This window comes from Pipra filicauda, unplaced genomic scaffold (genome assembly GCF_003945595.2).
Source record: "Pipra filicauda isolate LSUMZ 115617 unplaced genomic scaffold, ASM394559v2 scaffold196_size3971931_pilon, whole genome shotgun sequence".
Classification (NCBI taxonomy): Eukaryota; Metazoa; Chordata; class Aves; order Passeriformes; family Pipridae; genus Pipra; species Pipra filicauda.
The window spans coordinates 2,240,049-2,264,398 of record NW_024104305.1 but is presented as its reverse complement, the minus strand read 5'-3'; the positions used below and the strand labels follow the sequence as shown (position 1 = coordinate 2,264,398).

Sequence of the window (24,350 nt, the reverse complement as noted above, 5' to 3'; positions counted from 1 at the left end):
GGGTGATCCCAGTGGTAGCTGACATAACTTTCTTGTCCTACTCACATATTTTAGATTGGCTAGTACAGTGTGACTCCTGTCACTCTGTACTAAATGAGTAATGTTAGTAGATGATCCAGCAATTTATGTTGTCTTGGAGCAGAAAAGTGCAATTCACTATTTTAGAATTTTTTCTATAGCCTCGCATTGAAAATTTTTACAGCCCAGGACTTGATACAGCCTGAAGTTGCGTGGGGAAGTTTGGCAGGTGCTACCTTTCATGTCACACAGCGCTTTAATGCCTCCTTAACCACTGATAAATTCATCCCTGCTGTGTTTAGAAGCTTATGCAGTTCTCATGGCTTTCCACATTCATGATAGCAAGACAAAAATAAATTGCATCATGTTTTGTTATCTTCATTAGTGATTTAGGAAAAATGCAACCATCAGGTTGATGACACTGTAACATGCCATGCACAGAATATAAGATGCCACCAACAACAGAAAAATAACAGAAAAGTAAGTACACAGATGCAATTTTTTTTTGGAAACTTACATGTTAATACACCTAAGGTGCTCTAGAGACTGTAAGGAGAGAAAGAAATGGAAGACTAACAGCCAGAGGAGACATTTATAATAATTTGCAAATTACTGAGTCACTAAACTGATAGACAAACTAGTTTTTGCACAACCCCCTAGGAAGCATCCCTTCAGTGCTGTACATCCAATTGTCACCACCCACAGATTCGTTAATCCTGGCAGCAGTACTAACATTGACTGGAAATCATCACAGATGCAGATGGTTTAAGGTCCTGCAAATGCAAGCAATCACACGAATATCATTAGGCTTCATAGAACAGGTGTGCTAAAACACTTTGTAACATTTAACAACAATCAAAAGACTTTTTACACAAGTCACCAAACAAATCCAAAGTGTAACGATATGTATATCCCCAGCAGAAAGCCTGGAATATCCTCAGCCCCCTTTTTATTTTCCGAATAAGCTTTCCGAACATGACACTTGCGCTGTGCTCTGCAAACCACTGGAGGGTGGTAGCACACTGTCTGCCTGCCTCAGAGGTTCCTACCAAGAAGCCAGAATGAACTGCCAAAGGAAAGAAGCTGGATTGTAAATGTGATCAGAAACACACCTCCCGCCCCAGCTACTACTTTACAACTACTTCTAAAACACGATGTGCACCTCAGTCTGAATTCCTATGCTTTACTGCCTGAGAGGTTTGGAATAATCTTGAAAGTGGCAGCTGTAAAACTGTACCTTGTTCTTGGTTTCTACCTCGGGTTTTTCTTTTGTTTCTTAAAAATTATGTCACTCAGAAACTTCAAGAGAACAGTTACTGATTTCATAACCCACTCTTATAATTACAAAATGTAGTCATGAGTCTTCTGGGGAAATAAAAAAAATTAAAAAGAAAAAAAAAACTAATAACATACAGGGAACTTCTAAATCATATGTAGCCAGCCACTTCCCTTTCTTGTAATGTAGTTTGAGAAAATCCCTGATATTTATTTGAAAGGATCACAATTTGCCTCCTTCCATGTCACTTCTAATAAAAGCTTGATTAACCAATATGCAACAAATAAATATGGATATTTTTTAGTATCTTCTGAAAACATTGCCTATGAGTATGGGTATGCTGCTTCATATCCTGGATTCCAACACAGCCTCTCTTAACAGAAACAAATTTGCAGTTTTAATTCCCTTCTATACATTAAGCTTTCTGCAAAGTGGTTTCATGATGGCCCAATGCAGAACCGAAAGTTTCACACTGCTCACACAAAAGTTTCACACTGCTCACACAAAAGCTTCACACTGCTCACACAGAAGCTGTTCCCACACATCCCAATGGCACTCTGCAAACTCTGCTGCTTGGGTTTCTTTTCCCCACTTCCACATTGTAGATTTACTGCCTGCCTGCCCCATACACCACTTTGTGTCCATGTGTTGCCTCCTGCTGCTGGTTATCTTCTGTCACACTGACCACAGATTTTTGTCTAGACAAGATTTTGGGAAGCAACTGCAGAACCACTGCAGGTTTGCAGATTCACACCTCTACAACTGAAAGTCTCTTTCTCCTGCAGGGGCTCAGCACTGAGGATGCCAGATACTGAAGGTGAAGTTAATGAGCTGCTTTGCAACATGCTGTGCATGGTTGGACTTTTAACTCCTGGGTATTTTCAGAAACCCTGTTTTTAAAAATTGCATGTAAGGAGGTCTGACAGGGGAATCTGGTATGGGTATGACATAGCTAATATTAAATATTTTTTCTGTTCTGACATTTTTCTCCTTATCCATCATTTAGCAAAAAAATGACTATGTATGTAATGTAAACAGCATCCACAGCTGGAAGGACTTCCTTCTGCTCTCACCTAGTAGTAGTAGTCATGCAACATTTTCTGAATTCTTTCAACAATCTAAAGAAATAGTTTGAGCCAACTTCTATCTTGAAGTAATTACTCATGCAAAATAAAGGCTAAAATTATTAACCAGAGACTGTTGTAGAAACTGCCCTCTGCACACAGACTAAAAACACACACAAAAAGATCTTTCTTATCTGAAACCAGACCCAAAGAATCTAGCCAGCATTTTGGAAAATTAACTGGAGCAGTGTGTGCTGAAGTGAGCTGAGCACTGAAATATGTCAATAGTCTGAACATATAGCTCAGAGTTATTTATCTTAGGGAAGGTGTTTTCTGGTCACTTGTTGCAGTACTAAAGGGCTCAGGCTCCACAGTGAGCTGTTCACTGCTATCAACCTACCAGCTGGAGGAAAGCAGCTGCCATGGTAGTTTGTGGGAATGGAATTTGTGCAGTGGGTGGAAGAGGAAGAAATAATAGTAATAAAGGACAACAGGGCTCCGCACATGTTGGGAGAATAAAATAGCCTTGTGGAGATTTGAAGTACTCATAAGAGATGAGAATTCAAAATGTGTTATTTGAATAAAAGCATTCTGGGCCACTCTGCCATCTAAACAACATGTGGTTACAGCCTGTACCCAAGGCACTGCATTTTAAGGAAGGTCAAGACACGCCTTACCACATCCTTCTACAAGATGAGAAGTGCCCCTCAGACAGTCCAATAGAATGTGCCAGGTCTCATGGCTGACAAGAAAAGGGTTTGGGCTATAAAAACACCTCTGCTGCATTCTTTTCCCAAACACATCCCAGAGCACATTCAGAGAGGAATAACTGAGCAGGTTTACAGAAAATAGAGAAAACATATTTGTCATTGCCTTTTGTCAAAAGATACATCCCAGAGATGAAACTCTTGTAAGGATCAAGAATAGAAGGCCATAATTAGACCCCTGCTACATTTATCACTGAACAAGGAAATAAGATAAATTTTAAAAATGCCATGTCACATGGTGCATCATATGGCCCTATCTATGCACAACCTTACCTTGATCTGATTAGCTCATTGGATGAGCAAGTACAAATCATTCTCTGGCAAACCTGTCCGAAGTTTACCTAAAAACTATTTCTGTCCCTAGGAGACACTAAACAAAGCTGGCTGGAATTCAAATGAATGTCTGTGATGTATTTAAAATACCTATCAAAAATTTAAAACTGAACCAGAAATGGGTGCATTTCTAAAGTCACACAATTTAATTCACTTTTATGTGCAATATGCATATCTACAGTAATAAAAGAAATACATAATGAAAAATCTCACTTTGATAAACATCTTAAGATTATCATCTGCAAAGAACTAATTATTCAGTTTTATCAAAATCAAGACCGCACATTAATTTTTTGAAAATGACAGTTAAAACCATTGGACTTAAGTGATATGATCAGTATGCACTCTTCACAAACATACAGTTTTTAGCTGTGTATGACATCAATTAGCAGACCCTTAAAAGTGTAAAATAGAAGTTGAGAAATTAAAAAGTATAAAAATTAAGTAATTCGAGAATCTAATTTCTAAAATGAAGTAGCTGGTTTTGCAATATGAAGTAATATTGAGAACACTTGTTTTTTACCAACTAAAAGAACTTCAGTGCCTGCATCCTAATCATGCCAACATAGACTAAACAACAAAAAAAATGCTATGCTTTGGAAATATAGGAATAGCCAGACCTTATGTCCCTCTCATCCAATGCTCTGTCTTGGATAGAGGCCAATACCAGATGCTTCAGAGAGACATGCAAGAAACCCCATGGCAAACAGTTATAGCATAATGTCTCCATATTGGGCGTCTCTTTCTAGTTCCCGTCAGCTAGAAATTGTTTTGCATCAATATATAGAATGCAGAAGTACTTGACACGGTGTTTATTTTCCAAGCATCCTCTTTGAATACTGAAAAAACATTAACCAAATTTTTCTTCAATAGAGTCTTCAGTACTATCATGAACTTCTCTTTTAAAATTGCTTTTTCTTTGCTTGCATTGTAAGATATTTAAGAAAAAGATTATCTTCTAGCATAGTAAGCTTCAGCCACCTTATCTAAAAAGATAATCTTGAGAGAGAAACTGCAGGTAAAACATTAAACCACTGATCAGGACTTAACTATCACCAGAATGCAAAACTATGTCTGGTACTAAGAAAAAGAGGCACCAAGAGCTCTAGAAAGATTTACTTCAGGCATATGACTTTATTACTCAAAACTCAAAAAACGAGCGACATGTGGGCAACCTATAAAGAAACAAGGAAAAACAGGGCAGAATTGATGTCTCCACTAACTTCTATCACAGTTAGTCAAGAAAAGAAACAGATGCTACTGTTGTCAGCTCTCCCTACAGTATTTCTACCATCATTCTATCTAGTTTGTCACTTTTATTCTCTTTGCAGCTAGTTGACACCCGCCTCTGTCTACTCTGTATTTCTGAAAGAGCAACACATCTAATTGAAGGCATGACATTTCCTCCAGTCACTAATTAGCAAATGCCTTTAAATCTCAGTCCAGTTCTCAAACAACAACTTACACACACACACAAAGAAAACCATGAAAAAAAGAATCAATCAATCTGACTGCCATACCACATGAGCACAGACCATAATTTTGGTTGCAAGGGCAGTTATGCTGAGATTTCACTTTCCAACCAAAGCAGGGAGAGGTGCTGCATTTTGCAGTATGTATTCAATAGACAATACAAAAGCAGCCATGACACATGCTCAGTGGAGGATTTGAGACGGATTGTGCCGTGGTCAAAGCAATCACAAGTCCTTCCTCCACTACAGTTGCCATAAAAAACCATCCCCCAACAGTCTGTGCCTGAGTCTGTCTTTGAAAACCAAGTAAGATGGGTTCCCTTTGCACATTTGAGTGTATTTTGTTCTCAAATGGCATGATGAATGTAGCATGAAGACTGGGATAGCATGGTAGAAATAGGAAAAGAAGAAAAATTAGAGTGCAAGGTGGATATGGCAACATGCTGGAGCCAAAGATTCCATTACATAGTCTTGTACACCTCTCCATTTCCTTTAATCCTTCAGTCCTGTCCAACTGAAGTTTCTCTGAAGATCTGTTGTTTTAGGCAGCTAAAACATAGTCACAATATATGATCACAGTTTTGTTAGAAAGTCTTTACTTCAATTGCCTTCTCTCCAGTATTCATCACACTGCTTAATTTCCTCAATGTCAAATTGTCTAGCCTGCTGAGAATCCGTCTGAATTGTTACAAAGACGTGGCTTGGTTTAAATGTGTTTGTATACCAAAACCCTGTTATTTTTAAATACATTGTTGTTCAAACATACCTAGACATACCTTTTTTTTTGCAGTTATATATACAGTATATACACATCTGAATTGCATGCAACAAAGATTAAAAAAAGGAGCTGATGCTATTAATTATCTATAAATGTGGCTTTAGCAGGATTACTGACTTCCCATAGCTGAATAGCTACAGTTACCTTCTCTGTCTTTTAATTTTCCCACGAGAGAGATTCTTTTCATGCAACTAAATAAAAACAAAACAGAGGAAATTTGTGCTGAGGAAAGCTACTGTGATTAACACAAAACTACAGCCTAGTGGTCTGGTAAAGACCTGAGGGAAGCTATTAATTCTGAAAAACCTCCAACTAATACCATATGTTCCAGTTTTGACACATACAAGTTGGAGCAGATGAATAAAGACTTGAATAATTTCTGGGGAAAAATTCCTTTTTTTTCCAAGTAATTTTAATAAAATGCTACAAGAATAAAATTAAATTAACAAAAAATTTAATACTGAATAAACTCATAATTATCCCATTTGTACATAATTTAGACCAATTACTGAAATTTCTGTGTTCATGAGAACATCACTGTGTTAAAGAGAAGCCATTTTTAGCATGCATTCATTCCACCAACAAGCAAGAATCAGCCTGTGAGCAGATCATTCTCACATCAATAGGTTCCAGGCAAAATAAATTTGAGGCAAATAGCAACTGTAAAATTGTATGTGTTAGTTACGTGACACATAATGATATACATTAATCAGATCGTGAATAGCAGCCCACTCCCATTAGAGTTGGTAAAATTACTAACTTCAAAATTAAACAGTAAGAACGGCATTTGTACAAAACTCCATGAATAAAAATGACTGGTTTAGGTCAATGTTTGGGTTGATTATGCTCTTTAAATTTCATATTACTAGCTATACATTGTGTGCCAGGGTACCAATCCATTCACATTTTCTTTAGTTGCAAAGCCAGTATCAAGAGATTCTCTTAATTAATTTCAATGCTTCGGCTACCCAGTCCCTCCTTGGTTATAATTATCGATGAGGTCAAGCTGTAAAACCAAACACTGAAAGGGCTGAAACAAAAAAATGAAAAGGAGACCCCCAGTTCTTAAAAAATGAGAGGCTAATGAACTGCAGGATAGTGTAAGACTCTCTAACTAAAATGGAAATTCAATCTTTTGATGCAAGTTGCATCTGTAAAACAGCTCAGATCAAACTGTTTACTTCAGCCTGAGAAAGCACAGAAGATTTGTACCTCCCAGAGCTCATGTTCATGGCTCTGTGAAATAGTGGATAACTCTACTAATACCCAGACGTAAACAATCTCCTGAATTCCCTTGACTTCTGTAAATGCTATGAGCAGAAGCAGCCAATTTGGGTACTAGCAACTAATTAGAAGAGGACATAGTTTTCATTTAATTTTCTGGTATAAGATTTTTCATTTGCTTCTTAAAGAATGCAAGTTCAAAGCAATGACAGTAAAAACATCTCATTCCACCTCCAGGAAGGATTTGCTGCACTGGGGGTGTCCCAGCAAAGTATCATGGTTAGAAGGCCTTTAGAAAGCCTAAGGTTATGTTATGATGGTTTCAAGGTAGGAGGCACAAGAATTTCTTGTCAGAAGTCCATGGCAACTGGAACAGCTGTGTGAATAAAGCTGTGTTTTGAATGGAAGAGAAAGACATACGGAGATGACAAGCTAGCACAAATTCTACCACTATGAAAAATCTAAGAACTAGTATTCTTGTTGTGGCACAAAATGCAAGACAAAATTATTCTGCGAACTAGAGCATGCTCTCTATATACAGATAAATTAGCAGTAATATATTAATACTCTCAAAAATTAAGAATGCAACTGTCGGAACAAAGTAGCCCCTGGCATCCGCAGGGCATCACAATCAGATATAAATGCTATGAAATCATTTTTACTTTAAAAGCTTTAATATACACATTCTCCCTTGAGCCCAAAGTTATTCTCTATAATGACTGACAGCCAATGAGAAAGTAATAGCTTTGTGCCTTTGTGCATACTGGTGAATTGTCTGACCCTACATACTGCAAGAAATTATTTGAGGCTACTGATGTTTTGAGACAGTTTACTGGAAGAAAGATAATCACCAGAGCAGGTGTAGCTGCACCAGAAATCAAAAGGAAATGTAGGATCTTCTTCTATATTAAGGAGTGCAAAGTATTCACCAAATTGGGTTGAAAGGGAACTAATCCCACAGCAAGTCAATGATACCAGACCTATGCAATATTTGCTATCACTTCTTATCATAAGCCTTATCAGAAAACAGATGAAAAAGCCAGATGGTTCATACTTCACAGCACAGGGCAATAGGAATCAAACAGCAAGCAATATGGTAATGACTGCTCAGAGTTTGGGGTTTGTTTGGTTGGTTTTCTTGTTTGTTTTTGTTTCTCCTGGGAGACTCTGCAGGTTGCTTCTGGCTCGTAGAGTCTACTCCGTTAAGAGAAGCAGTTTCTAATGATGACCACTTTTGATTTCATAGCACATTTCTCTGCAGGCTATATAACTTTTGGCAGTGATCATCATACTCTTAAATAAGGAATGTAAACAAATTGAACCAAAAATACAACAACACCCTTAACATATTTTGCTGTCATGAATTTTTCATACATGCTACTAGATTTTATAAGAAGATTTATCCACAAAGCATCCCATTATGAATCAATTCCTCCAGTCATATTTTTCAATATTTACTCTTTCTATAAGACTGTGTTGAGCACAGAGAAGAGAGCTGAATCTGTCTCTCTCACACATTAGGAAAGAGATTTAACAACTGACTTTAGATTAGTGCAGGTGACAACTGTTTTGTAAAAAAAGGCACCCTATGAAGTGATAACTCCAATAGGGGGGAGCAGAAGTGATGTATCTCTAGTGATACATGAAGTCTGGGAGTGAAATGGGACTTAGAGATTCACTTTAGATTTTCCTTTTGTCTACCATAGATCAAAGCAACATTCTAATTTTCTTCTGTTGCTTCCACAGATGATTCACATTTCTTTTAAGGAGCCTGCAGAATTGCTGAATCTCTGCCTTACAGCTGGGCATTACCCACAAGTTGTCTGTTGGCTCAAACCCTACCTTTGAATTGGTTACATAGCTCCTGCTGATCCAATGATCTTGTAACAAACAGAGTATCTTTAAACTATTAAATATTTGCTTTTGATCTAGCAGTTAAATCAGCATTATACCAAGCAGTTGAAATCTTTCCCAGACTGATTTTATCACTAGTCTGACCACAAAGGGGCACTGATACGCTTGAACTGACTTTTACTTTGTATGGAAATTTGTGCCAGCCTGTTCCCTAACTTCTCTCCAGGGCCTAAATACCCTGTTCTAGGTAGCTGTGAAACATGTATCTCCAAGTGGGACATAAAATTTTGAATCTTGTATGACAGTTAAAGTTGGCCTGCATATTTTATCACTCTTGTTTATTTATAAAATAAATTATATCAAGCAGACAGAAAGCATTCCATCTTTCTCTAATAACAGTAGCTGGATATACACAAAGTTACACAGAGTTCAAGGGTGTTAAACTCAAGAGAGGGACCTTGTATCATATTTTCAGTATATAGGCAAATACGGAATAGAAGAGGAGTAAACATTTAAAAGATATATGTACACATTCAAAATAAATAAGATCAAGTTCCTCTCATTATCAGCATTTGGGTTTGCTTCTGTTTAATTTAACAGAAACATATCACTCTGTTCTAAAAGAAAATTCCCAATTTTCTATTTTTAAAAGGAATGCATTCAGATACCCTTTCTATAAGAAAGAAAATTAACCTCAACTGGTACATAATGCCCTAAACAAAAAATTGACTTGGTCTTCCTTAATGACCAAGAGCAACCACATGGTAACAATGTACAGTATTGTTTATGCCTCACATAAATAAGACATTATTTGTAAATCATTTAAAAAAAAAATTGGAAGACAAAATACTCATCTCCAACACCACAGAATAATCTGTTGGGATAATGCATCAAAGCAAAACATCTCATTAGATACCAGACATCTCAAACAGATAGCAGAATTTAAATATGAAAAGTATTTTGAAGTATAGTGAGACACTGTTGAGAAATCTCCATTTGAAGACATTTCTGAATTTTAAGGTCCTTTTAATCCATTTCATACTCACAGTATTTCCATTCAATTCCTGCTTCTACTATGCTTTAAACCAAATTCAAGAGATATGAAATGTAGGTGCTAATATACCAGGATTTCATCCTTTTAAAGAAGAAGTGGTTTCCTCCAGGTTAAGCTATTACCTGAGAGAGTTCAGTGAGGAACTCACTCAAGCTTCTTGCCACTAATTCCTTCCACAATAAAGTCACTTTATAAATTCTGCATTATGGATTGCAAATGCTGAGGTAAAGCTACAAATGGAACTGTATTATTTATAACCACAGACAGCTGTAACAGAGACTATGAGAAATAAACCAGACACACTAAGCAATGCTTAATATTTAATCTCTAAATTTATATTGAGCTGAGTCATTAGACCTACTCACATATATGAAACACTTGCAATGCCTGTTGATCAATGCTTAATAGGATTACTTTAATGCAAAGACTCACTAAAATGATTAAACTAAGTTTTATTTGATGTCTGGTGCTTTCTGGGATTCTCTGATTAAATACTTGTTGCACATTGGCACAAACCTACTGATTTAATAGCGATTATCTTAATTTATGCTAACTTAGTATGCTCCACATTGTCACTTATGCATGCTAAGAGTTGTATGACATGATATTCCAACGTGATTCTGCTATAAAACCTTAGACTTTGACAAAAAATTTGTTATAAAATGTTGAGGGTGCATGAAAGGCTAAGGCATAAATAAAGATGGTCATTCACTACTGAATCAAATAGTTTGTTTTATATCTAAATCATGCTTTTGTGATACTGCAAAAAACAAAATTATAGATACCTGTAATTAAGTTCGGTGGTCTGTAATTTTTTCCCCTCAGGAGACCAGAAGTAGGCATGTTAGAAAGGTATTATGATAAAATTCATCATAATGAAACAATGCACAGCCAAGAATCAAACTTTAGAAACTCATATCATGAGTGATGAGAGAGTAAAAATAAAATAATCAGAACTGGTTGAGAGATGCAACCCTTCCACTTGTAGAATGTCACTTCAAATCCAGGTCTAATGGCCACAGAAATGCCATCATCTGGAGCTGGTTGGAAACTTTCACTTTAGGGGAAATAATTTCCTTTTTATTTTTTTTATAAATTAGTTTCTCATGGAATTGAATAGGTACTCTTCTCTTGAAACAAAATCTATGATCTTTGTTTAGGAAGCATTGAAATGAAATCTGTTTTCAGAATTCCTCAAAGCTTATTAGCAAAATTAATAAATTTTTGGTCAACTTGGCCATTTCCACTCAGCATACAAAAAAGTTGACAAGAATTGAATTGTTTTCAGATATAACTGCTCATAATGTCCCTGCCATTATGACCAAAGAATACCAAGCATTTGAAAATTTTGATTTGCTGCTGCCAGGCCAGATTTAGTGCTGGAGACTGAAGGCTCTCGAGGTCTACTACAGAGTCAACCCTTCGCAAAACCCAAAGCTTTCAAGGTCTGGGAATCCTAGAGTCTGTAGTGCTTTTCAGATCCTGCATCAAGGAGACAGGATTGTGGAGAGCTTTGGCATTAAGGGCTGCCTCTCCCATAGCACTCTGGTCTCTGGTAACCACTCTTTGTGCCAATCTTCTGAAAACACAGACTACCAGGGAATGCTGCACAGTTGAGGTTTTGGGCTGTGTAAAACCTTCCAAGAAATTTGACAGTGTTTCATTGGAACTTTCCATTTTTGCAAAATACATAGGTTTTGACCAAAAAAAGCACTTTCAGTGATTTTTATAAAAGATGCTTGGGTGAAAAGTTAGCAGTCAGCTCTACTCAGATGGTAGGTCTCATGATCATTCTTTCCTCCCTTGCCTTGTCTTTACAACAGCTGTCAAAATGCTTGGTTTGCAAAACAGCTTCTCATAAACTCTTTAGTGTTTCACAAATCTTTGAACGATGGTGATGATAGTGCACACACTTTGGAAACTTCGGTTTTGGTTTCTGAAATGAGTGTCACTTATAAGAAAGGATATATAATTAGATGTTGGGTCCATATTACACAAGTCAAATATTTGTTAGCACTGCACTTGAAGGGAGTAATGTTGCCAGCATATACTGCCAGATAGATAAACTACATTTGAGCACTGCTTTGAGCAAAAAAAAAAAATATCCTGCCTGAAAGAAGAGGCTAATCTTTCCTGTGTCAGAAATATAAAACATACCTGAGAACCAATGATAAGCTGAATAAGGTGGCAATCATTCAATTAAGAAATTACAGACTTGCAGGAATTACATTACTAAGTCTCTCAGTACTCCATTAGTTTCTTTCAATTTAAAAATAAGGGAGAGGTGGTAATGACAACACACAGAACTAAAAGTGCCTACTTCTGATATCAAGTTATGCACATTTTCCATTCCTTTTCTCCTTGGTAGCTATAAATTTTGTTTACCTTTTTAAAAGATGCTGTATTATCTAACATAACCAGGAAAAAGCTTTTGTTAAAAACACTGCTATCTGAGTATTCTCTTAAGGAAAGTAGCTGCTGTGAGAGTACTTGTTAGATGAAAGGTTTAAGCAATTTGGGTTGAAAATAGAAACATATATACAAAAAGAATCTCCAAAGATATGCAACAGGTAGGGTTTTTTAAACAATTATCTCTTTTCTGTCACATTAGTTAAAATTTATCTGCAATTACTAAAACGCAAGCCAATATAATTAAGTTTTTAGCCTTCTTTTTGTCTGTTTATATCTGTTTCGATTTCCAGCCTTCCTAGTCAGATCTACCTGGCATTTGAGAACTGTTTCATTTCCTATCACAAATCAACTTCAATTCTCTCTTCAGAAGCGGTTTATCATCAGGGACTTAGTAGAAAATTTTTCTGGATGGGAAATGTGAAGGAATTCCATGTGCTATCATTTCTCTGAACTGCTGCTACCCGTGCAAGGCTGACAAAACCAAGATGTCTTTTGCCATAGAAACACTACTGTGTATGCATATGCTAGTCATAAGTAATAGTTTCTACATGTTTTTCAAGGGCTCTCACACTGAAATTTATTTTAAATCAAAATTTGCCCAGTTCTAGATTGACTCAAACTTCAAAGATGCAAGAAAACTCCAGGATGAGAGCATTTTAAAATAAAAATTAAAAGAGAAATGATCCATTCCAAAGAAAACAGAACCCACATATGTTTAACAAACCCTTTACCTTCCCCGTATTGACAGCCTGTGTAGCATTATGTTGATTTATCCTAGAAAAGAGATGAGTGCAGATAACATACATCTGACATTCAGGATGCAAGGTCACCCTGTATTTTAGATTCCATTAACTAGTTTTAATGTATGAGTGATTAATTTGCCCATGAGTGTAACAGTTACAACAGATGCAGCTGAATTGACTGTGTTACTTCATAATTGCAGTGTCCACATTGGTATAAGCATCATTCTCAACTAGGAGTTAGTGGCTCAATGTAAAAATTACTGGGTGAACTTTGTTATCCAGGAGCAAAATATGAAAAGATTTCTTTCAGGCTTAAAAATAGGCAGATGAACCAATAACAAAAAGCTGAAGATAAAAAATTCTAGAACAAAAAACTATTATTTGTGCATTTATATTGTACGTGTGATGAAAGAGAGTCTTTAGTCAAATCTTCTGCTGTTGCAAATTAACTAACTTAAATGTAAGAATAAAATCACTGAGACTCATTAACAACAGCAAAAACAAAGCCATTTTTGACAGGCAGATATTTCTTTAATTGTGCTGGTAACTTTACACGGCCATTCTGGACATCTGACACTTGAGAATAATGAAATTCAAAAGCACCATACCTTCCGAAGAGGTTTGAGCTTGGTCTCCATTATGAAGTCATACTTGCAGAGTTCACAACAGCGCGTGTCCGAGCTCTTAATCCACTGGTGCAGGCAGGCCTGATGAACAAAGCGCAGGGTCCCTGTGCAGCGACATGGTGTGATGAGGGGACTTTCATCATCGCCCTCACAGTGACAGATCCTGACAGGAAGGACAGCAAGAGTGAGTGAGGGAACTCGCCAACCAGCAATGCAAAGGCCTTAGTTTATTTACACTGCTTTCTCATCTTCAGACTTGACATTTGAAAGATGCCAGGTGTATGACCTTTCAGATTGAGGCCCAGGAACATATTCCTTGTTCCTTTGTGTCATTTCATAATTTCTCTTCACTTAGTTATTTCTCTTTGAATTTGCTATGTGGTCTGAAGGTGAATCAATAGAAATAACACTGTTTTTCCCTTTTACGCATGGCAAAACCTTTGAGACAAATACCAGAGCTCTTTCTAAGAGCAGAATAGTTCTTGGTCTGTAAAGCAATGCCAATCAAACCCTCAAAGGTAGACAAATCTAATCCAAGTTGAAAATATCAAGCATGATAAGTACAAGAAGTTCCTAGGAGACCTCTTTGGAGTTACACGGTTAAAAGAATCAGAGAGCAGTTTTAAGTACTCTGGAGTCATGCATATGACACAGTGTATACACACATGCACACACTTTTTAAGAGGCAGGTGTTAAAAAGTTACAGTTGTTTTTTTCATTCTTCACTGTCCCTTTGAAGCACACAGCTGTACTATCTGGAAAACAAAAACTACAGCTGTAAGCAGACCCTAAGATAGAGGTTGGTCCCAGAACAGTTTTACCTTATGATGGGATACAGAGCTTTTCACGTTGTGGTTTTCATGTTGCATAAAGTAGTCAGTGTTCTAACATCATAATCTGATGTTTTTCTTCTCTGACACCTGTCCAAATGTCCTGCTGATCTTATTCTCTTTCCAAACAGTCTCCTGATCATATCAGGAAAATATTCACCCATTGAAACCAATGGGAGCTTTACAGGTAAGCATCTCTGTGAAGGCAGAGAAAGCTCTACGGTGAGCAGAAGGCTTAACCAAACACCTGAAATTAAGGAGGTTCACTTTAACAAAGAGTAACTCCCTCCCATCCCCAACCTAGAAAAACACACCAAAGCACCAAAGCACCCAAGCCCTAATCAGTGCCTGAAGTGTTAAACTAGCATGCAAGAGAAAAAAAAAAAAAAGCTGAAGCCTGAGTTCTTTCAAAATAGAGAAGTAGCAGTAACAGCACAGATCCTGGTATCACACAAATGAAACTTAGACCTTAGACATTTAGGAATGGTTCCCTCAGACAAGACACAGGCAGAAGCGCCTGAACATGTCTGAGGAATAACTCACCCTTTTACAGAGAAAACTGTGACTGCACCACTCCTAGGGTAAGAAAAGGGGTAGGAGAGCCCTGCGATGAGGTTGTCTTCCTACTGGTCAGGTTAGGGAAGACGGGTGACCTTCTTCCTAGCACAGGAGCTCCTGGTGTATGTCAGGAGGCAGCCTGGCAAAGACCTCCTGGAAAGCTCTGAGGCTGCCAAGTCTACAAGCAGGGGAGAAGGAAATTCCGGTGTCTACGTGAAAGATCTATGAATCAAAACTGGGAGCTTCACTATTCTTCCATGGTGTAGCTCCGAGCCATGAGAAAATGAATCTATGATAACATGAAAGCAGAACAAAGCTGCTTTGCTGGATATGTAAAGAGAACAAAAAAATCCAACAAATAAATGAAGCTTTGGAAACCTGGTCCACTAAAGCCAGGTTTCAGTGTCTGCAATGGTGCTTGTAGAGGATTTCATACCCCATGGCAATGGAGGGGAGAAGAAAAATACCCACAATTTTCTTCTTACACACGCTCATTTTTTGAGACAAATTTTACAAGAACTCAATTTACAGTCTTTACTAATCCAGCCAAGCTACATGCATCAGTAGCTTAGTTCTCCTATATGGAGATTTCTTATTGAGTCTCTAGCTTAAGCAGAACTGAATTTTCAAAACACCGAATAGTTATTTTTCTAACAAATGCATTCCCAGCTGAGAGTTACACAGAAAACATTACTTTCTTTTTAAATTAAAGCTATTCCCCAGAGGAAAACCAGTATTCCTTGTTCATTTAAATTCAAGCTATACATAATTTATTTTACAGCCTTAGCATTTAAACTATTTAGAAATTAGACAACTAAACTCTGTACCCAAAAGCCTTTATTTCTACTACTGCAAAGACTGTTTAAAACCATTTTCAGAGCTAAAAATACAAGCCTAAAACTCCACTGGGATCTTCAATAAAGTGACACTGCAAATTTGAAACTAATAGAAGTAATCTTTAGTCCAAATACTTCCACAGAAAAACACTATATGCATTATACGTTCCATTTATGCTTTCCTTGGACAGAAGTTAAAAGCCAAATGTATAAATAACAGGGTGACACTAAGAACTTACATTATGCAGAAGCTTAGACTAAATAATCTAATGGCCTCTTCTAGCTTTTTAACTATGAAATATGTAACTGGAATTAAAACAAACTTCAACAGGAATTGAAGTCCAGAGAAAATGACCAAAGGCATGGCTTTCATTAGCTTGAATGCTCTTTTGTCTCTTTGGTGCAATTTAGCTCTTTATTATTTGTTTAACCAGAAGAAATTAGCTTAAAAGAAATTTGTGCTACCTAAACTTAGAATGACAGTCTAAAAATATATGGGTTTCTGACAGTTATGGTAACAGAATCTTGGCTAAATGTTTAAACATCTTCTAAAGCCTTTGACCAGATAACTTGCACTTTCTGCCTCAGCCATTAGTACCACGTCACAATTTTGTGTGTCTTTGCCCTTTGCTGTATTCATCTATAATATACATCATAAATATCACAAATTATAGAAAATAAATTGTAAATAATGGTTTTGAGAAATTTGTTGTGCAAGCAGAATGGAGGTAGGGATACAAAGCACAGACTTACCTGAATCATATCTAAACCAAGTAGGAGGCAGAGAACTTCCATTCTGGTTTCCAATTGTCAAATGATCATAACTGTTTGAAACTTTCATGCATCAGATTGACTATTTACAGGGCTGAACTTATTCTGCAAGTAAAATTTGCTTGCATACTTTAGAAAATAGTTGAATGGAAAAAACATAAAACACTCTCTACAATAAAGAAAAAATATATAATTTGCTAAATCTATACTGATTTATTTACAAGTTCTAGTACAGCACTGATCATGCTTAAAGCTGCAGTTTCAGTTCCTCAGACACACCTACAGACTGTACATACTCAGCTTGTCTCAAATTTCCAGTCCTTTGGTAGATAAATGGCCTTCATTATAAACCAGTACTTTTGACCATCTGGAAATGGAGGGGAAGGAAATCAGCTATTTGACCTTTCAGTTTAAAGTCCTTTATATTCACAAATTGAGCCTCAGCCTGCATAAATTTTTTTATTTTTTTTTAGGTTTGACAGTTTAATGCTTTAAAGATTCCTCTCTATGAACATCCTTGCTTTTCCAGAGGAAAAGATGAGCACAAGTCTCCAAAGGAGCTTTTCCTCTATAAATCATGTGTACACCAGACAACACAGGATATATGATCCATTAGCTTTCAACTCAGATAAACAAAATTTTATGTGTCTATGTGTATAATATACACCTACAGACATATCCCTATACACTGAGATTACAGAATATCTATATTTCTTTAAATAAAGTTTACTGTGAATCTTTATGAAATAATACTCTAACAGTGCTGTCATCCTTATGTTTAAGTTTTTGCTTTATATGACAGTATTTTAATTACCCAGCACAGATTTTTCTAGCAGAGAATTGTTTCTACAACCTTCAGCACACAGATGTACCAAACAGAGAAATTAGTGCCAACAGTGTGCATATATCAGACGAAAAAAAATCCACAAAAATTCTTTAAAGGATGTTCTTAAGCAGCAGGTTCACATACATCGCAACAAATTAAGAAAAATATTTTTCAGGAAAAAAAATAAAAATTGTTAAAACTGAAAACACGTTTCAGTGTTTTATGAATTTATATAATTCATATAAAAACTGCTGCAGAGCTCTCGTATGTTCCCTACAAAACAACCCCTCCCAACCAAAACACCTCAAACAGAAACAGAATAGTTCAAATACTTCAATTTAGAAAACTTTTAGAGAACAATGTATGTAAAAATAGAAAGTTAAAGAAGTTTACTGTGAACATTTTAGAGTAATTTTTCAGTAATTATTTTTGTTCAAAATATAACTGAATTTAAAGCACATTGAAATGATGCTGAAAAACTTACTGTAAATGCAATGATTGATTGAGAAACTGTGTATGACATATTAAACTTTGTACCCTAATGACCATGCAAATTAGTAAGTAAAGTTGCCAGTAGTTTAAGGCATAGCATCTCTTTCACTAAATGGCATATTGCCACCACACATATATAAACAAAAGGAATTTCTTGTCTCATTAAAACAATGAGATGCAGATAAACAAAGCCCTCAGAAGTGAGGCATCTTCAGAATGTGGTATTGTCATACTGTCTTTAATTCCATGACTATGAACTGTCTTCCCATGTTTCCCATGGCCCTGTTCATTGTAAAAGACAGAAGGCAGAAAGGTAAGTATGAAACAAGTCTGAAGTTGTAGGCATTCATATGTTCATTGGATTTCAGCCTATTTTCAGAAAACCAGTAAGAGCTAATGACTGTCCTTCACTTCTCATCAAATTAAGTTGGGGTTTTTTTCCATATAAACATTTCTTACATAATCTCAGTTTAAAATCTTAAAAAAGATCAGTATGAAACAAGGAGTTCACATGGTAAACTTTCAGGTTTTCCTAACAGTGATTTATTCTGGCAAAATCATAGCAACCAAAATTGAAGTCTAGATCATTATCATCTAAACTGCTTATTCCAAGAGATACAGGTAGATTCGAACAGATTTGTAGCTTTTTCTTCACATGCAGTTAACAGTTTTACTCTCATTAAAGGGAATAGCTGCTAACCTCTAACCCTATTGGAAAAACAGCAGTTTCCCTAACTTGTCTTTCACTAGTCCACCTGACTCTTCAGTAACTAAGAAAACAGACTGATCTCGCTGCCTCTGTAGTGAAGTAGAAAACACACTTATTCTGCAGGAGTCCGGTGTGCACTGTGAGACTTAGTGCTCTACTCTGACCTAGCCGGCAAATGCTCTTCTATTACAGTATCTGTATCATTCCATAGATGACTACTGTCAAAGGAAAGTGATTAAAGATAAGAATCAATCGGCATGTCCCCGTTTCCACTTCAAGCCACATTAGTAACCTTTTCACTAGGAGCAGCGCTGGTAGAAAAGTGTTTGCAGGAATTCTGCATCACCAGAACTCTTTCTGTGGATCCTATATTTTCAATTGGCACTGCATTTGAATACCTGATAAAATTTTCAAGGATTTTTGGCCATTACACATAGACAAGGGGTTTAGCTATGGTAGTGTAGCACAGATAGTTTTTACAGACTTCCCTAAAAATACATGAAGTCAAATTTCACCCTCATAAACAAATGTACAACCTAGGGGAATGCCTCTGTGACTTTAAAAAATAGAAGTGCAGATGGGGGCCCGGGCATACTGATAATGATGTACAATAATGCTTAAGGGCTATAAATGATGTAATGATGTAAAACCTGTATTGTTCTTTAACATTCCTGGGTAGTGTACAGCTACGTCCATGCTAACAAGCATTGCAGTGAAAATGTAGCAAATCTAGGAAATCTGTTGAAAAAAAACCAGCTAGGGCTAAAACCTGTGGTAACTACCCCAGACACATCTTGGTGTACGTTGCTTTGATTTGATACTGATTTTAGGTTGGACTAGGAATACACCTTGCAGTTTAACTCAAAGGGAACACAGTTGGTGAACCCTGAGACCAATCCTCAGCATGGTCTACACCATAGTAAAAGTAATGATGATCAGATATGCTTCAAAAGCAGGCTTTTTATCTGAACTAAAGCACTAAGGAAGGCCCCTTTTCTCAAAATTAGGAAGAGCTACAGCCTTGTGACTGCGGCATGTTTACGGGAATTGTGATGCAACTTCTAGGCACTAAATTAATGCAGATGCCCAATACCCATACTGTCATCTTCCTGAGGATAGAAGTACACCAGTAGAAGAGAAATGCTTTTGAACTTTTAACAGACCTCCCTAATAAAAGAGGGAAATATTTTCTCCATATAAATATGTTCAAGGAAGATAATGCCTATTCCAGAAATACTTTTAGTGAGAAATTACTGAAAAGGCACCTAAATCTTGCCCTTCACTGGAAAGCACACATGGACTCATAATGATTATGCAGAGAAAAATTCTTACCCTGTTCAGCGGGTACATCTCATTACTATATCTCACTATTGCTAAAGGGAGCTGAGTCAGAAAGAAACAGCAGAGTTGGAAAATGTTGGAGCAAGTGAATCCCTGGATTTGATTTTTTGGTTGTGAGGATTATTAGCTTCAAGCATAAAATACCATGAGCTTCTAGGTTATCTTAATTGGACCAAAAGGAACCAATTCCACAGGATTGCAAAAGGATGCACAAAATTGCTGTCACTACTGTCTGATTTTTTCTTAGGAAAACGATTCTCCTGTCCAAAAAAGGTCATTTTCTCTTTTGCCAATTTATAAACTGCTTACAGTGCTCTTAAATAGTTAGAACCTACAATGAAAGCAAACATCTTTATTAAAAACTCCCAGCAAGTAATTGTCATTCATAAACAGAATCCACAAAAACATCAAACTCTGCTCATGCATAATTTATCAATTGGAAAAAAAAGTTAAATTCACTGAATATGTTCAGCCTGCAATAGCTTACAGTGTGCCATGTTTCTCTTGCTTTCATTTTACTGGCTTTTTTTTTTTTTAAATCTCATTTCCATTCTTTGCACTTTTAAATCACAAAGTAATCTAAATGACAAATTGGTCTTACTCTCCATTTAAACACAGTGTAAATGAAGCACATTAATTCTCCATACCAAATGTAATCAATTTGTATAGATCTTCCCTGTCACTCCTGCCCTTCTATTATGCCATACAGTCAGCTGTCTTTACCTGACTAGAGGAAAACACATTTTCGAAATGTTGCACCACACTAGTGGAATTTCATAATGGCCCAGGGAAAGCTTTCTCTTCATTTCTGCAAAAGTGATATGAATTTGTATGAGACCCAAAAGCAAACAACATTAGCAAAAGCACACTAAATATTTTGTCAACATTTCTTGTCCTTCTATTAATCTCCCATTATATGTGATAAATAGGATATCTTAACTGTCTGAAGAGTTACAAGTAAGTGCTCCTCAGATGGCCTGTCAGTGCCACTCAAGGTATGTGTCTGACAACATTAACTGCACTGAAAAAGTTCAAAGAACTAGAAACTGCATCTTAAGATATAGATTTCCTCCCACCCAACTAATGAAAAAGTCAAGCTTTAAGGAACTAAATTCCATATAGAAAATATGCAAGTTTTAAGTATTTTGTGATGGGACCCTTAGAACCAAGGGTATCCTCTCACCCTTACTTTCTAGTGGGAAGTGGTGCCATTTCACCTGTTTGCATTAAAAATAATAATAGGTTTTGAGAGAAAGAAGCAGAAGCTAGGACTCAGTTGTCCCCCAGATAAATGAGTCTAACCACAACAAAGACACGCTTGCCTTGCTTTGGCTCTCCTTGCATCCTTGTGAATCATGGAGAGCTTCCAAAAGAGACTGTATAACCAGAATTTCATATCACTTCAAAGACTAATGAACCGCCAGACCATCATACAGAGGAGGATATTCCTCAAGAAGCGGGAGATGCCTATCAAAAAGTCACCTTGCAAAAATGGGAAAGTAAGTAGCAGCCCCAGTTCTTTTGAAGGAAGGGGTGAGGAGAACACACAGGACAAGATTCAGAGACTTAGCTCCTAATGAACCTGTCATCCTGAGACCAGAAGGTATGCACTAACATCTCAGGTCAGAAACCCTCTTCAGCCAAACACTAAAAGCTGGAAGTAGAGCATTTTCCAGTTTACAGGGATTTTAGAGGGCTCTGGTTGGTATTTCAAGTCTACATATTCTGCACTACTGTTTATTCACAGGATCCAACATCATGGTTTCAAGTATAAGTAGTTTAAATGAGTGTTAAATATCAGTGGTAGAATTTAAACCTATAAATATATCTATCAACTGTTCAACTTTCTCTTTTTTAACTCAAGGACTTGTTTCCTCCCAAGCAGCTTTCTGTCTGTTGATTGTGTGAGCACTCCTCTACCTGAATATTTCAGAATGTAAGTATTTTCATGTAAGATACTATCTTTTTGCAGGTTCTACTAATTAACATTATGAAGAAAATAAAAACCTGTTACAGCACTTGATTTCCCAGAGAGAAACTACATAATCATATTGCTTCTTGTCATGTGCAATATACACTATTTCTTCCTATCTGTGATTGTGTTAGCATATAGAAATGCCCATTTTACTCTTTTCCAAAGTTTTTAATGGCCTTTAAATTTGCACACTAGCTTTTAAAAACTAAGTTTTGAAAATTATACTTGAAATAGATTCTGCAGATCTCATAAATCAATATCATCTTCTTTATTTCTTCTCCCCATCTCTACCTGTCTTCTGGCATGCTGTATTCTTCTAGTTACTTCTCAAATGAGGGCCTGCTATTACCTGACTGCATAAACAGTGATTCAGAGGGTTCAACAAAATCAAAAATCGACTTCCAATAAGCATTTTTTTCAAAGTGAGAAACTCTGCCTTATTTAAGTGCATGTGGTTTTGCTGAAATGACTGAATCAGTACTACAAAATTATTTTACACCAGAAGCCCAACTAGTCAAACAGAAAATATCTTTCAACTCTCCCACAAGATCACCATTAAGATTAATTCAGAGTCAAAACACAAAGCACTTATGATGCACTAGTGGTAATAGCAACTAACCAATTTTCTTTCCTTAGTAATTCCCATGTGAAAATCCATGGGACTAAATCCTCACAATCCATTCACTTTATCATGTCTCACACATAGCTGTTCCCTTCAGGGAGATTATCCACACGCAGACGAAAGAAAGCTATTTCTGAGGCTGTGCCTCAAGCCACATCGCAAATTCCAGCATAAAGTATACATGAAGAAAATCTCAGACACAGGGCAATTTAGGAAAAGGGATATCCAACTGTATGATTTAGAAAGCCTACCCTGTGAATCTTAAAAAAAAAATAAAATATAATTATGTGCCAAAACAACTCAGCATCAGCAGAATTTATGTTGTCCCTAATCTCAGAAGCAGAAACCTTGCCTTCTAATGGATTCCAGAAGAAATCATTAGTTCAGGGAAGAGATTGTAAAGACCATTATTGATGCCATGACATCGTTTCATCACTTTGAAAACAAAGGAACAGTGACAGTAGAAGGGCAAATGTTTCACATGAAGTGACTAAGAGACTTACTTTAGACTAGCTGAAGAATATATTGTGCCATGGTACTATATCTGACTAATGTGCTTAAGCTGGAATTGGGTGTGTCCTACCACATTCCTGCTCATGTTGCTAAATGCAGATTGAAGAAACTGCTTACAGTAGTGTTCCACTGTCAACAATTGTCACTGAGGAAATAAAGGGAAAAAAAAGTCTCCCCAAAAACTTAAAGACAAAATAACTGGCACCAAGATATGTTTAAGATCCCTGTTTCTCTGCTATTTCCACACAATCCCACTTAGGTGAGGGCCATTCCTCTCACCCAGTGTTGTCATACCTCCAAAAGATATGAACAGCTAGGATGAAAACAAATTTTCCATATCACAACCAGCTATGCTAATCCAGCCTTAGAATAAACATCACAAGTCCTCTGACCTTTTTCTGTTTCTCATGCAGAAAAATGGTGTCTCTAATGCTCAACTACATTGACATGTAATTATTCTTTTTTGTTTGTTTGTTTGATGCGAGATCATGAATTTGAAGAAAAACTCACCACAGATCATGAATCAATTAGGTGCAACGACCTGTTCTGAAAACCAGAAACTACGGCCTATACTGAATTGGTAGTAATGCTGCCTAAACAACCATATTAACACTGGTTGTTCAAAGCGCATCTCCACTGATAGTGAGCCGGGGGGCACACACTTGTCAAAAGCTTTCAACTTTCCTCAGTTAAACATGTCTGCCTGAAAAGTTTGCATGCACACCCAAAAGGCTCATCCTTGAAAAAAAAGCCTGACAAACAGTGCCTGAATAATTATAATAAAATTCAATGGGTCAAGAAGACAGACAAAAGACAAGTCCACTTTTCATCTCAAAGCAAAGTCAAAGTTTGGTGACTTGGGCAACAGTTAGGATTAATCTACATGAGACAATTACAAAACTTTAATTTTTATCTATTTATAGATATTATAAAACTTTTATATATATATATATATATATAAAACACTGTACAGTGAAGCCCATATAAAGACCCATGCTGAATATTTTTTTCAGGTTTTAGGTAGTTTAGATTCTTAATAATTATTAAATGACCTGTTATACATGTCCTGTGTGTACTACATTGGATCTTCAATATGTGCAGGCTTGGTGGTTCAGAAATTTAAGACAACTCTGAAGTTTTTGAAGTAGTTATCTGTGCACACCTCTACACACCTCATACACTGCATATACATTTCAAGTAATATGGTTACCACTGCTGCTGTTTCTTTGCATTTCCATAAGGTGAAGAGGTCCCAA

At 36.6% G+C, this 24,350-nt stretch overlaps 1 protein-coding gene across 9 annotated transcripts in view; it reads right to left on the bottom strand.

Annotated features, from left to right (window-relative positions):
* MARCHF1 (membrane associated ring-CH-type finger 1) overlaps positions 1-24,350 on the bottom strand; it is a 233,935-nt gene that overhangs the window by 9,190 nt on the left and 200,395 nt on the right. For all 9 annotated transcript variants that reach the window (XM_039380518.1, XM_039380519.1, XM_027745752.2 and 6 more), the window contains one exon: positions 13,604-13,784. In XM_039380518.1, coding sequence (XP_039236452.1) covers positions 13,604-13,784 — 181 coding nt within the window. The remainder of the gene's footprint in view (positions 1-13,603; positions 13,785-24,350) is intronic.